We start from the raw sequence: 13,523 nt of genomic DNA on the forward strand, positions 1-13,523 counted from the left end.
GAAAATATTTTTTAAATATATAAAGGCCTTTTATACTTTATATATTTTATGATAGATAAAAAGAAAATCTTACCTCCTTCTCTTTTTCAAGTGACTTTTTCAGTTCATTCTGATCCTTAAGTGTGCTTTCCATCTGTACTTGAAATTGATGCTTCAATTCTTTGCAAGTTTTTTCCTAAAAAAATAAAAACTATATTATGCAGAAAATATTTGTAGTAAGTATAAGAAGTTTGGTTTATAAGCTTAGTTAAGATCCACACAAGGAAATAAACTAGAATCATTGGTGGTTTAAAATGGGGTAGAATTTTCCATTTCAATTATAAAAACAAGCAAATATAGCAATAAAAGCAAAGAGACAGGAAAAGGCTAAACATTTCTATCATCTATCAACAGTTCCAATAAATGTTTTAAATAACATATAGACAATATTTTAGAATGTTTTTATAACACAAAATTAATTATTAACTTGTCACATAATTTTTAAAGTAGAATAATGGGCTTCAAGAAGTGAAAGCAAAAAAAAAATTAACAGTAATTATTAAAACAATAAATAAAAATAATCACAATTTAAGAGGGAAGAAGTACAAATAAAAGATTTTACCAAACAGAAAGAAACACAAAAGTAATATACTAGTATCATATGTTTTTTATACCACTAAACACTTTCACTCTTAAGAACAAAAGGATGTTACTTACACTGTTATTCTGTGTTATTTTGGGTTAAAATATTTCTGAGAATACATTCCCCTTTACGCATTTCCTAAGACTGTGAGACTTTTTTTCTCTGTATTTTAAGTAGGTTTTATGGTATCTCTAAGACATGGTATTATCCAGAGTTTTAGAATCTACATATATAAAAGCCTAAGGGACTGAATGAACGACCGGTTGCTATGATATGCACTGACCACCAGGGGACAGATGCTCAACACACAGGATCGGGCTCCCTCCTGTCTGGATCGGGCCTGCGGGATTGGGCTCCCTCCTATCTAGATCGGGCCTGCAGGGATCGGGCCGAAACCGGCTATCTGACATCCGCCGAGGGGTCCCCGGATTGCGAGAGGGCACAGGCCAGGTCAAGGGACCCTACTGGTGCATGAATCCGTGCACCAGGCCTCTAGTATTCAATAAATATTAGAAAGTTTTAGTACCAGAATTAAGAGTCAAGCTCTTTCTTGTCTTTTGTCTTTTTTCTTTCACAGATATGTGAATAATGTTTCAACCAGTAGCTATATTCTCTGTGGAAATGTCTCTGAGGACAAACCTGCTTCAGTCTCTCCCAAATCTCACATCATACTAGCAATAAAATAAGATTGTACATTCAACTGAAACCCTGGGTCTTTGAAAAATTACACATGCACATGCCAATATCTTTTCCTCAGGTTAAGCAATCCCAATTCCTTTCCTCATAAGAATTATTTAAATCATTTAAATGTAGGACAAAATGTCAACAGTGAATTAAGTAGAAAAATCAGTACATTTTAGTTTAAAAAAATCACTTCTACCTAAGAAAGCAAATGTAAACAACTAACCAAATCTAATATAGCAGCCTTTCCTTTCTGATTTTCCTTTTCAAATTCACTTTTGGAGTTCTTCAAAGAATCAGAAACTTTTGATAATTTCTCTTTTGCTGCAGAAAGTTCTGCCATTAGAGTTTCTTTCTCCATCTTCACTTTTTGTAGTTCTGCTACTGCTGTTTGAATTTTGTTGTTCAATTCCTTGTGCTGCATCTTTGCATCTTGACTTAAATTTTCTATTTCTTTTTTAAGAATTGTTTTTTCTTCCTCTTGCTTGGTAAGCATTTGCTTAATATTTTCAAGGGCTTCAGATTTTTTCTGTAGGTCCAACTTTGTACTGGATACTCTAAATAGACAAGAAACAATTTCTTTAAATGATGCATAATTTACCATCCCTAATATAGCATTAAAATTAATAAATTAGTATTGAGTTCTAAAGCTTTCTTGCATAGTTAAGTAAAAAAAAAAATTAAATGTCATAAAATGGCACAACTAAAAAATGCTTTAAAACACATATTGTGATCATTTACCAGATGATAATTTTTCTCAAGTCAAATAACTCAATACCATCTAAGCTTCCTGACTTAATTCAGTCTTATCCACAACAATGGATCAAAAATAAAATTAAAACTCTGCATATAACAGACCCTCTAGTTTATAATAGCCAGAAACTTTCCTATTTATTGTGTTATCCCCCAAGCACATAGAGAACTTTGCCTCTTTTCTTGAAAACATAAAATACATTAACCCAGAAAAAAAAATTAAAAAAAGAAATATTTCATTTCAAACAAAGAGGAAAGACAAATGATTTACTTTAATCCTAGAGTTTAGCAGATTATACAAGAGATTTGTTATCATTTGTTCCTTAACTTAAATTTTCTATCCCTGAATGAATAAAGTACAATATTAGGAAATGTATATATAGCTTTAGGAAAATTAAACTAAAGACTTTTATTATTTTTATAAAAGAAACAAAATTTTATATATATATATATATATATATATGCATCAAAAAACACATATTAAATATCAAGCATTTTTTAAAGTGAAAATAAAACCATATGCAAAGTACTAATATTTCTTGAATGCATACTATTGCCAATGTATTTTATAAACATAAATTCAATAATATGGTGAAGAGAGGTTGTTAAAAGATGTACTAGCCATATATTTCTCAGAAAGTGATAGAATAACCAGAGGAAAAAACTGGTAATATTATAGAAGATTAGAACATTATTAACCACCTTGACCTAACTGATATTTATAGAACACTTTATCCAAAAACACATAAAAAATTAAACAAGACAAACCATAAACTGGGCCATAAATAAGACAGTGTGAAAAGTCTCAATTTTACCGAATATTAGAAATCAATAACATATCTATAAAAGCCCCAAACAGCTGGAAAATAAAGAACATATATATGTCTAAATCACCCATGCATCAAAGAAGAAATCAAAAATGATATTAGAAAATACATTAAACTCTACAATAATGAAAATACATTGTACAATGTGAGTTGAAGAGAAAGAGTTGAATGCCTAGATACTGATGGGCCTTGAGAAAGGGGAGCCCTGTACTCCCTTGATCAGGGGTAAGGTTTAGTCAAATCCCAAACATGTTTATGCAGCCCTCCATTTCTAGCACCCTAGATATAAGAAATGTTTGCATTTCTTATTGGGGTAGGAAAACCTTAGTACTAAAAGGTTTTCCTTCCCCAATATGATGTGGAAACCTTTCAGTGAGTTCTTAACCATGAGACTAGAACACAGAGTGGAAATGGGACCATTTCCATTAAGCCCATTAGAAATGAAAAGAACCACAGGTCAATAGGGACCTTGGGAAAGAGAACAAGACCGACACAGAAGTGATCTTCACGAATCGATAACTGAGTTCCAAAAGTAATAAACCAACCATTCAGTTGGTGATTTAAAGGATCAGATGTGCTCCCCAAATACATAGGCACTGGAAACTATGATGCTAACAATGAGAAAAAATGTCATTTGAGGCACAAAATGTAGCTCTATATCCTCAAATTCAAATTATCAGGACCCAATTTACTAGATGTGAGAATAAGAAATTTTCATCATCATTTCCAAAACAAAAATGAAACCATGAACTCAGGAAACAACATATTAACTCTGATGTGTTTTATTTAATTTCCCAGAAGGTCATTTTCCCAGGCTCTCAGCCTCCAACTTTACTACTGAGTCAAGGAACCTAATCCCTTTGACACAGATGAAGTCTGTCAACTCAGTCAGAGTGGCCTACTTGGCATTTAAAGACAAAGGCTACTGAAGTGTGACTACTCACAGTCCTCCTAAGAAGACTTTCAAATGAATGGGGAAAAACTGTTTCTATCCATCAAAAGTCTGGTGAGTTATGTGTCCACTGAAGATCTCATAAGAAAATCCAATCCAACCATCAACATCAAAAACAAACTAGGCAAGAGACTAACTCTACCTTGGGACCAAAGACAGTTGTCTCAGTTCAGTACTTTTATGGCTATATGGAATGTGAAGAAAACACTAAAGATAGGAGGAGAAATAAATGAAATAGCAAACTGACAAAGAAAACCAAATTAAAAGTTTTTTTAATAAAATTTCTAAATCTCTAATTAGGTTGATCAAGAAAAAAAGAGAATACAAATTAATTAAGAATAATGAGACATCACTACAGATCCTAATAGACCTTAAAATAATAATACAGGGTGGGGCAAAAGTAAGTTTACATTTTTGTATGGAAAATACTATAACAAATAATAAATAATAAAAGAATAAACTTATGTTTCACATACTCACAACTGTATACCTACTTTTGCCCCACCCTGAATTATAAACAGCAGTATATCAATAAATTTGAAATTTAGAGGAAATGCACAAATTCCTCGAAAGAATTATTAAAACAGATCCAAGAAATACATTAGAAAATAAAAGTATTCCTATATCTATTAAGAAATAAATAATATCCATCTCATACAAACTCTTTCAGAAAGCAGAGGAAGAATTACCTTTTTTAAGACCAATATAACCATTATTTCAAAACTTTGACAATGACATTAAAAGAACATTACATGAATGCATGTGAAATTCTAAATAAAATAGTATCTAGTTAAATACAGCAATATATAAAAAAATAACAAGATGATCAAGTGGGATTTATCCCAGGAAAGCAAGGTTGGTTTAAAATTTTAAGATTAATTAATGTAATTCACTATATAACAGAATAAAGAAGAAAAAATATATGATCATATCAAAAATGCTGAGAAAGAAGTTGATAAAAAATCTTTAAAAATCTTTCTTTATAGAAGAAAATTATCTCAATTTGATAAAGGAATGTAGGAAAAACCTATAGCTATCCTCTAAATTGAAGATAGTTTATTTAATTTTCCCACCTAAGATTGGGAATACTGCAAATATATCCACTATTACTATTTATATTCATAATTTTACTGAAGGTGTCAGCCAGCAATAAGTCAAGTAAAAGACATAAAAGGCCTGAAGATTGGAGAAAAAATAAAAGTAAAACTATTGTTATTCACAGATAACATGATTGTCTACTTAGAAAATTCTATACAAAATAATTATTAAAACATGAAACTGGATTTAACAAAGTTAAAGGATAGAAAGTCAATCTATAAAATTCAATTGTATTTTGTACTATTCACAATCAATCAGATAATTAAATTTAAAAAATTCCATTTAAAATAGCATTGAAGCCCTAACTGGTTTGGCTCAGTGGATAGAGCGTCGGCCTGCGGACTGAAAGGTCCCAGGTTCCATTCCGGTCAAGGGCATGTACCTTGGTTGCGGGCACATCCCCAGTAGGGGGTGTGCAGGAGGCAGCTGGTCGATGTTTCTCTCTCATCGATGTTTCTAACTCTCTATCCCTCTCCCTTCCTCTCTGTAAAAAATCAATAAAATATATTTTAAAAAAATAAAATAAAATAGCATTGAAAATGTAAAATATTTAGAAATAAATTTAACAAGATATGCAAAATCCTTATTTTAAAAATGATAAAATGTTGCTCAGAGAAATTAAAGAAGACCTAAATAGATAGAGATATACCATGTTCATGGATTAGAAGACTCAATAAAGTTCAAATGTTAAATTCTTGCAAACTGATCTACAGATTCACTACAATTCTAATCAAAACCCAATAATTTTATTTGTATAAATGGACAAGTTAATACTAAAATTTATATAGAAGAGCTGTCATTCTTTTTATATATTACTGTATGAATTTAGAAGAGTCAAGACAATCTTGAAAAAAATTAAGTTGGAGGACTGATACAACCTAATATTAAGATCTACCACAAAGCTGCAAAAAAACAACAACAACAACAACAAACAAAACATAGGATGGTACTGGTGTCAGGATACCATATAGATTACAGACCAATGGCACAGAATGGAGTCCACAAATAGACCTACATATATTTGGTAACTCACTTTTGACAAAGGCCACTCAAGGGGAGAGGAAATTTTTTCTCAACAAATGTTACTATAACAACTTAATGTAAGGAGGAAAAGGTGATCCTGGACCCCTACCTGAGACCTCACACAAAATTAAGTTCAAGGTAAATCCTAGACCTAAATGTAAAAAACAAAACTATAAATACTTCTAGAAGAAAACTTAAGACATTTCTTCATAAACCCTGGGAATAGCAAAGATTTCTTAGAAAAAACACAAAACACTAAACATAAAAAAAAATTACAAATTGAATTTAAACAAAAATTAGAATTTCTATTCATTGAAAGATAAAACCAAAAAATGTAAAGCAAAGCTGCTAGGGGAAAAAAAAGGTTTTAAAATGTGCTCATACACATATGTAATAACTTAATCAATAAAAAAAAAAAATTTAAAAAAACTGTGCTCATATATATAGACAATTTGTGAAAATGCATCTTAAAGCTAAAATAGATAATTTCTTACAATAAAGTATATATTACCTACTTGGCAGAGTGCCTCAAAGCAAAAGCCTGACTGCTCTTGGCTGGTTATATCTAAACACCCCTCTATTTGTTATTTTACATTAATTTTTGCAAATTGATGAACAACTCAAAATAACTGCTTTAATCCAGAGAAATGAGTACCACATTACTGCTGGAAAAAGACTAGATAACTCAACTTTTTAGTCCTTACTATTGAAGGTAAGTTTAACCATATTATAATGGCCTTATTTTTTTTTAATTTATTTTCCCTTTATTGATTAAGATATTACAAATGTGTCCTTATCCCCCCAATGTCCTCTCATCCCCCCAATCCTGCCCTCACCCTCACCCCCTGTTGTCCCCATCCATCGCTTATGCTTATATGCATGCATACAAGTCCTTTGGTTGATCTCTGCCCCTCACCCCCTCCCTCCCCTACCTTCCCTCTGAGTTTTGAGCATCTGATCGATGCTTCTCTGTCTCTACATCTGTTTTTGTTCATTGGTTTATGTTGTTCATTATAATCCACAAATGAGTGAGAGTATGTGATGGCCTTATTTTTTCATTTACATTATTATTAGTTGTTTATAGACTCAACACAGAGAAACATTTACTAAATCTTTAAGCATCGTGATAGCAAAATTAAATTTTAAGAATTTAAAATTAAATTTAGATTATAAATTATAATACTTAGATTATAATCTTCCCCCTTAAGTAGTTAAGCTTACATTTCTTTCTCCACTTCTAGTTGTTTAGTCAATTCTGTGACTCTAAACTCTAAATCTGTGTTCAGCTGTCTTTGCTGTTGTAGATCCTGCAAAGCTTGCTCCTTGCTTACTTTGACTTCAAGAGTATCAGCTTCTAGTTTCTATGGAAAAAATATAACATAGTAACCATTTTAATGTCAAAAATTATTTTAAATATTATAACGTTTTTGTTTTATACTCAAATTGGCATTTACATAACACACAAAAATAGCTATAAAATAGTTAAAAAATACATTCTGAAGCCATTACTGAGAAAAGGAGCCATTTATCTTGAAATCCTCCAGAAGAGCTAGCAGCAGGCTTTATACATGATAGTCACTAAGTTTTTACTTTTTAAAATTATCTGAAAAGAATAAACTTAAAATAATTATACCTATAATGAGTATAAATTATTAATTCAAGTATGGAAAAATAAGTAAAAAGTTCACATATGGGCCCACTTAAAATATATGTATTATCCTTGCCCTGGTCAATGTGGCTCAGCTGGGTGAGCGTCATCCAATACACCAAAATGTCACTGGTTCAATTCTCAGTCAGGGCACATGCCTGGGTGGCAGGCATGATCCCCAGTAGGGGGTGTGCTGGAGACATCCAATGGGTGTTTCTCACATTGATGTCTCTCTCTCTCTTTCTCTCTCCCCCCCTTCCTCTCTCTCTACAATCAATAAAAACATTTAAATATATGTATTTATATTTAATAGATATATAAATAAATATATTTAATATAAGTATATATAAAATCTTCTGTGTTTACCGTTAACACTGACGTAATTATAGATATTCACAACTAAAATAAAGCTGTCATATCATCCTTCTCATTAACACCTATTGACCCTAAATATAAAGCCAGTTAAATTCCTGATTTTGTTTCTTTAATCTATTGGTCTAGAGCAGTGGTTCTCAACCTTCCTAATGCCGCGACCCTTTAATACAGTTCCTCATGTTGTGGTGACCCCCAATTTCATTGTTACAAATTGAACATAATTAAAGCATAGTGATTAATCACAAAAACAATATGTAATTATATATGTGTTTTCCGATGATCTTAGGCGACCCCTGTGAAAGGATGGTTCGACCCCCAAAGGGGTCGTGACCCACAGGTTGAGAACCACTGGTCTAGAGACTGTTCTTCATAGTGTAGTATCTGTCCATGCATATACATATAACTGTGTATATTTTTACAAATTTAAAAGATCAAGCTGTTAAGTATATAGGTTAAATATCTGTATGCAATGTATTTTCTTATATAGGTGTAATAATTTTGCACTCTATTTTATAAACTAATCTAGGTATCTGTGGCTCTTACTTGACACTTTTATTAGGTAGCTGATATAACTAAGATTAATTCTATAACAATATATTGATATAAAACATATGGAATACTCTATAAAATAATAATTACAAAATGTTAAAAAATCTGATAAATACAATAGACACTATTGTTTCTAAAAAACTATTTTTAAAAGACACCCAAATAGAATTCTCATTAGCCACTTTTCAATAAAATCGTCTTTTCTGTTCAACTATTACATACATTTTTCATTACCATTACCACTGGCCATAAAGAAAAGAAAAAGGAACCCACAATGAGAATTGTAAATGCAATTCTTTTTCCATGTTATATTGGTGTGGCTGTGTATATATACTGTATATGTACACACATATACATATGCATATCCCATGATTGCATAATTATATAGAAGTGTGTCATCTGACTATGAAGGTATTATTTATTTAGATATATATATAAACTTGAGAAATTTTTGTTTAACTGAAAGTTCCAATTTAAAGAACAAAGGACTTAGGTCAATGCCTTCTAGGATATGTCTTTTAATTTAATCTCTTTAGTAAACAGCACTTTCCCTTAGAGTTGTGTTAAAATAAGAAGCAGGATATCACAGAATAAATTTATTATTAAATTAGAAACAAAATCCAAAGGGTATGAATGTAAAGTTTAAAAAAAGGAAAAAGTCTACTATATCTTCAATATTATATTGGAATAAGGAGGTAAGGAATGGAAATGATAGAACAAAAGAGACTTCACACAAAAAAACAATTAAGTTCCTTGTAATTATAGAGTAGATCCTGATTGACTGTCTCTTTGAAATACTAGTTACACACTACAATGGAACCAGTATAAATGTTAACTGTCTAATTGTAAAAGCCATCAGCTAATGAAGAAATCAAAAGTAAATGTAGAATTCAAAATTAACACATAAAAAAATTACAATTTTTAAAATTTTTATATCACAACTTCCCCTTTGTTCACAAATGTAAAATATTTGATTCCATCCAAGTCATCAGTTTCCATTGCTACAGCAGTGAAAAATATTGCTAAATTCAATTTCTTTTGTACAAACCTTAATATGACCTTCTAATTCTTCAGTTTTCTGTTCTAAAGACAGGTGCTTCTCTTTATATTCTTTAAGATGACCTTCTAATTGACTGCAATGTTCTTGCTTCTCCTGCAATTTTGTAGTGACCTGATCCAACTGAGTAGTGATCTTATTTAACTCCTACAGAGAAATACAAGTGAAGAAAACTTTGGTAAGGCTTACTTTACTGTAGTGTCTAAATGTTTGGTCAAACTAAAATTAAAACTCTAATTTTATTTATGAAACTATGTGGAGTAAGATCACAGGTAAGTCTAATGATAATTCAGCGATTAAATTTACCCACCAATCTAAAGGACTTGAACTGAACTTGTGCATAGTCTTAGATACTAAGTTTATATGCATAAACAGTTCAATAACTTTTTCTAGGAAGCCAAAAAATACAAAAGAATAATAAACAAGCTGAAATAATTATTTTAGAATTAAATGTTTTCAATGTTCAAGACACCATTTTCAAAAATAACATTTAAAAAAATGATTATATCTGTGATACTTGTTCAATTCAGTAGGAATATCTAGTTACACAGAAAGAACAAAATAAAAATTACTAATAAATCCACCACCCACAGATAAGCACAATTAATATTTGATAACTTTTCTTCTAGACTGTTCTGTGTATTAGTTTCTGTATTTTTTATTCCAACTTTTCAAATAAAATCAGGAACTGACTTTACATACTGTTTCACTGTAACCACCTTTATACTGGGAGCCCAGCAGACGAAATCGCGGTGGCGCCGCCCACCCACCCGCCGCCCTGCCTTGACACCCGAACCTGTCCACGCAGAGCTCCAGCACGTCTGGCCCAGCCCCCAACCCCTCTGGCCTTCTCTGGCCACTTCAAGCCCCACCCTCAGTCTCTCGAGTCGTTGGACTGGTCCCGCCTTCTCCGGGTGCCTCCCCGCTTCCACCCCATCTCCAGAGCAACACAGCAGCTCCGCCCTGTCATGGTGCCAGAGGAGACATGGAAGCCTCCCGCCTGCTGCGCTGTCCTTCTTCCCCTGGCAGGTGGGCGGCAGGGCCTCTGAGTGCAAGTGGTGGGTGGCGAAGGACTGGTGAGGGGGGCGCTATGGGCTCTCACCCCCGTCCTCCCCAGCACGGGATAGTCCCACCTCCTCTGGGCACCTCCCCGCTTCCGCCCTGTCTCCAGAGCAACCCCCCGCGGTGCACACAGGCAGCCTCCTGCTGATAGGAGCTAATAAAGAGCTAATATGCTAATGGTCTGGTCGTTACACATTATGGCATCCCAACAATTAGCATATTAGCTCTTTATTAGTATCCTATCTAATAAAGAGGGAATATGCTAACTGACTGTCCTGCCTTCACGATGGAGGCGCCCACAGCCAATAAGGAGGGAATATGTTAATTGACTGTCCTGCCTTCAAAGATGGCGACACCCACAGCCAATAAGGAGAAAATATGCTAATTGACTGCCCCGCCCTCAACGATGGTGGTGCCCACAGCCAATAAGGAGGAAATATGCTAATTGACTGCCCTGCCCTCAAAGATGGCTGTGCCCACAGCCAAGAAGGAGGGAATATGCTAATTGACTGCCACGCCCTCAAAGATGGCGGCGCCCACAGCCACAAGATGGCCAGCAGGGGAGGGCAGTTGTGGGCGATCAGGCCAACAGGGGAGGGCAGTTGGGGCAACCAGGTCGGCAGGGGAGAGCAGTTGGGGGTGACTGGGCAGGCAGGGGAGGGCAGTTGGGGCGATCAGGCTGGCAGGGGAGCAGTTAGGCGTCAATCAGACTGGCAGGGGAGTGGTTAGGGGGTGATCAGGCTGGCAGGCAGAAGCAGTTAGGGGCAATCAGGCAGGCAGGCGGGTGAGCAGTTGGGAGCCAGCAGTCCCGGATTATGAGAGGGATGTCCAACTGCCTATGGGATCGGGCCTAAACGGGCAGTCAGACATCCCCCAAGGGGTCCCAGATTGGAGAGGGTGCAGGCTGGGCTGAGGGAACCCCCCAGTGCACAAATTTCATGCACCAGGCCTCTAATCCTATATAATAACGGGGTAATATGCAAACTGACCCTCACAGCAGAAAGACTGGAAATGACTGGTCACTATGACACACACTGACCACCAGGGGGCAGACACTCAATGCAAGAGCTACCCCCTGGTGGTCAGTGTGCTTCCACAGTGGGAGCTCTGCTTAGCCACAAGCCAGGCTGATGGCTGCCAGCACAGCAGTGGTGGCGGGAGCCTCTCCCGCCTCCTCAGCAGTGCTAAGGATATCAGACTGCAGCTTTGGCCTGCTCCCTGCTGGCAAGCGGACATCCCCCAAGGGCTCCCAGGCTGCCAGAGGGATGTCTGGCTGCCAGCTTAGGCCCGATCCCCCAGGGAGCAGGCCTAAGCCAGCAAGTGGACATCCCCTGGGGGGTCCCTTACTGTGAAAGGGCACAGGCCGGGCTGAGGGACCCCCCCCCAAGTGCACAAATTTTTGTGCACCGGGCCTCTAGTAGATAATAAAAGGTTAATATGCAAATCAACTAAACAGCAGAATGACCAGTCGTTGTGATGCGCACTGACCACCAGGGGGCAGACGCTCAATGCAGGAGCTGCCCCCTGGTGGTCAGTGCACCAGAAGCTGGACTCATGGCTGGCAAGCGCAGCGGCAGTGGTGGGAGCCTCTCCTGCCTCTGCAGCAGCACTAAGGATATCCGACTGACAGATTAGGCCCATTCCCCAGGGCTCCTGGACTGCAAAAGGACACAGGCTGAGCTGAGGGACCCCCCCTGGAGTGCACGAGTTTCGTGCACCAGGCCTCTAGTTGTTACATAACAATGCATCTCAAAACTATGTCATTTTCTAAAATATGATTATACTTGACTGCATAAATTTCAATTTTATTGGTACAGTCCATTTTTATTCAAATATCCTATTTCATTTTATTTTTAAATTTATCTTTATTGAAAGTATTACAGATGTCCCCCTTTTGCCCCCCATTTACCTCCTATTCCCTGAAGCCACACCCTCTTCCCCAGGCCTTCAACTCACTATTGTCTGTGTCCATGAGTTATGCATATCTATATATATAAAACCCTAATATGCAAATAGACCGAACAGCAGAACTGAACAACCAAACAACCGATTGCTATGACGTGCGCTGACCACTAGGGGGCAGGCATGTGAAACATGGCAGGCATTGGCAACAGGTGGCAGAGCACAGAACATGGAAGGCATCGACCACGGCGGGATGGTGGAGCAGGTGAGCGGGGGCGCCAGACCAAGGCGGGGCACCATTCGCTGTCATAGGGGTGAGCCTCTGGTGGTTACTGCAAATTCTTTGCTCCTGCGCACCATGGTCTCAATGGGTGATCACACTTGTTGCCAGCACCCACATCTGCTGCCAGCATCAGTCCCACTCACACCCACTGCCAGCGCCTGGTGCCGGCCCTGACAGCTCGGCGCCATCAGCGGGTGTGAGCAGCGGCTATCCGCCCTGATTGCCCCTCAGGACTTCTCCACCGCCCCCTGCTCCTGAGGGGCGATCAGGGCTGGAAGATCTGCTCACATCCACTGACAGCGCTGGCCCTGCTCACACCTGTTGCTGGCAATGGCTCCAATCACTCCATGCCATCAGCGGGTGCAAGCAGGGCCGGCGCTGTCAGAGCATAGGAGCAGCAGCGGTGGAAGCAGGGCTGCCAGCAGACAGGGGACTGGGGACTGTGGTGGGAGGGGCCAGGCAGGGGCACAGAGGATGGACCAAGACCCGCCCCTGTGCCCACCACAGCCTCTTGGCCCACAGTTCTTTTCAAGGTGCACTGGGCCCCTAGTATGCATATAAGTTCCCTGGTTAATCTCTCCCCACCCCACAATTCTTCCCTCTAAGATTCATCAGTCTGTTCCATGCTTCTATGTCTCTGGATATATTTTGTTCATCAGTTTATTCTATTCATTAGGTTCCACTATGAGTG

The 13,523-nt window shown here is 37.0% G+C and overlaps 1 protein-coding gene across 1 annotated transcript in view; it reads right to left on the bottom strand.

The window, feature by feature from the left end:
- The window catches only part of EEA1 (early endosome antigen 1), a 155,766-nt gene that overhangs the window by 28,910 nt on the left and 113,333 nt on the right, over positions 1 to 13,523 (bottom strand). The window contains 4 exon segments of the mRNA XM_006084021.3: positions 74 to 175; positions 1,530 to 1,860; positions 7,178 to 7,317; positions 9,577 to 9,732. Coding sequence (XP_006084083.1) covers positions 74 to 175; positions 1,530 to 1,860; positions 7,178 to 7,317; positions 9,577 to 9,732 — 729 coding nt within the window.

The sequence above is a fragment of the Myotis lucifugus genome, unplaced genomic scaffold (genome assembly GCF_000147115.1).
Source record: "Myotis lucifugus unplaced genomic scaffold, Myoluc2.0 scaffold_9, whole genome shotgun sequence".
NCBI classification, from domain to species: domain Eukaryota; kingdom Metazoa; phylum Chordata; class Mammalia; order Chiroptera; family Vespertilionidae; genus Myotis; species Myotis lucifugus.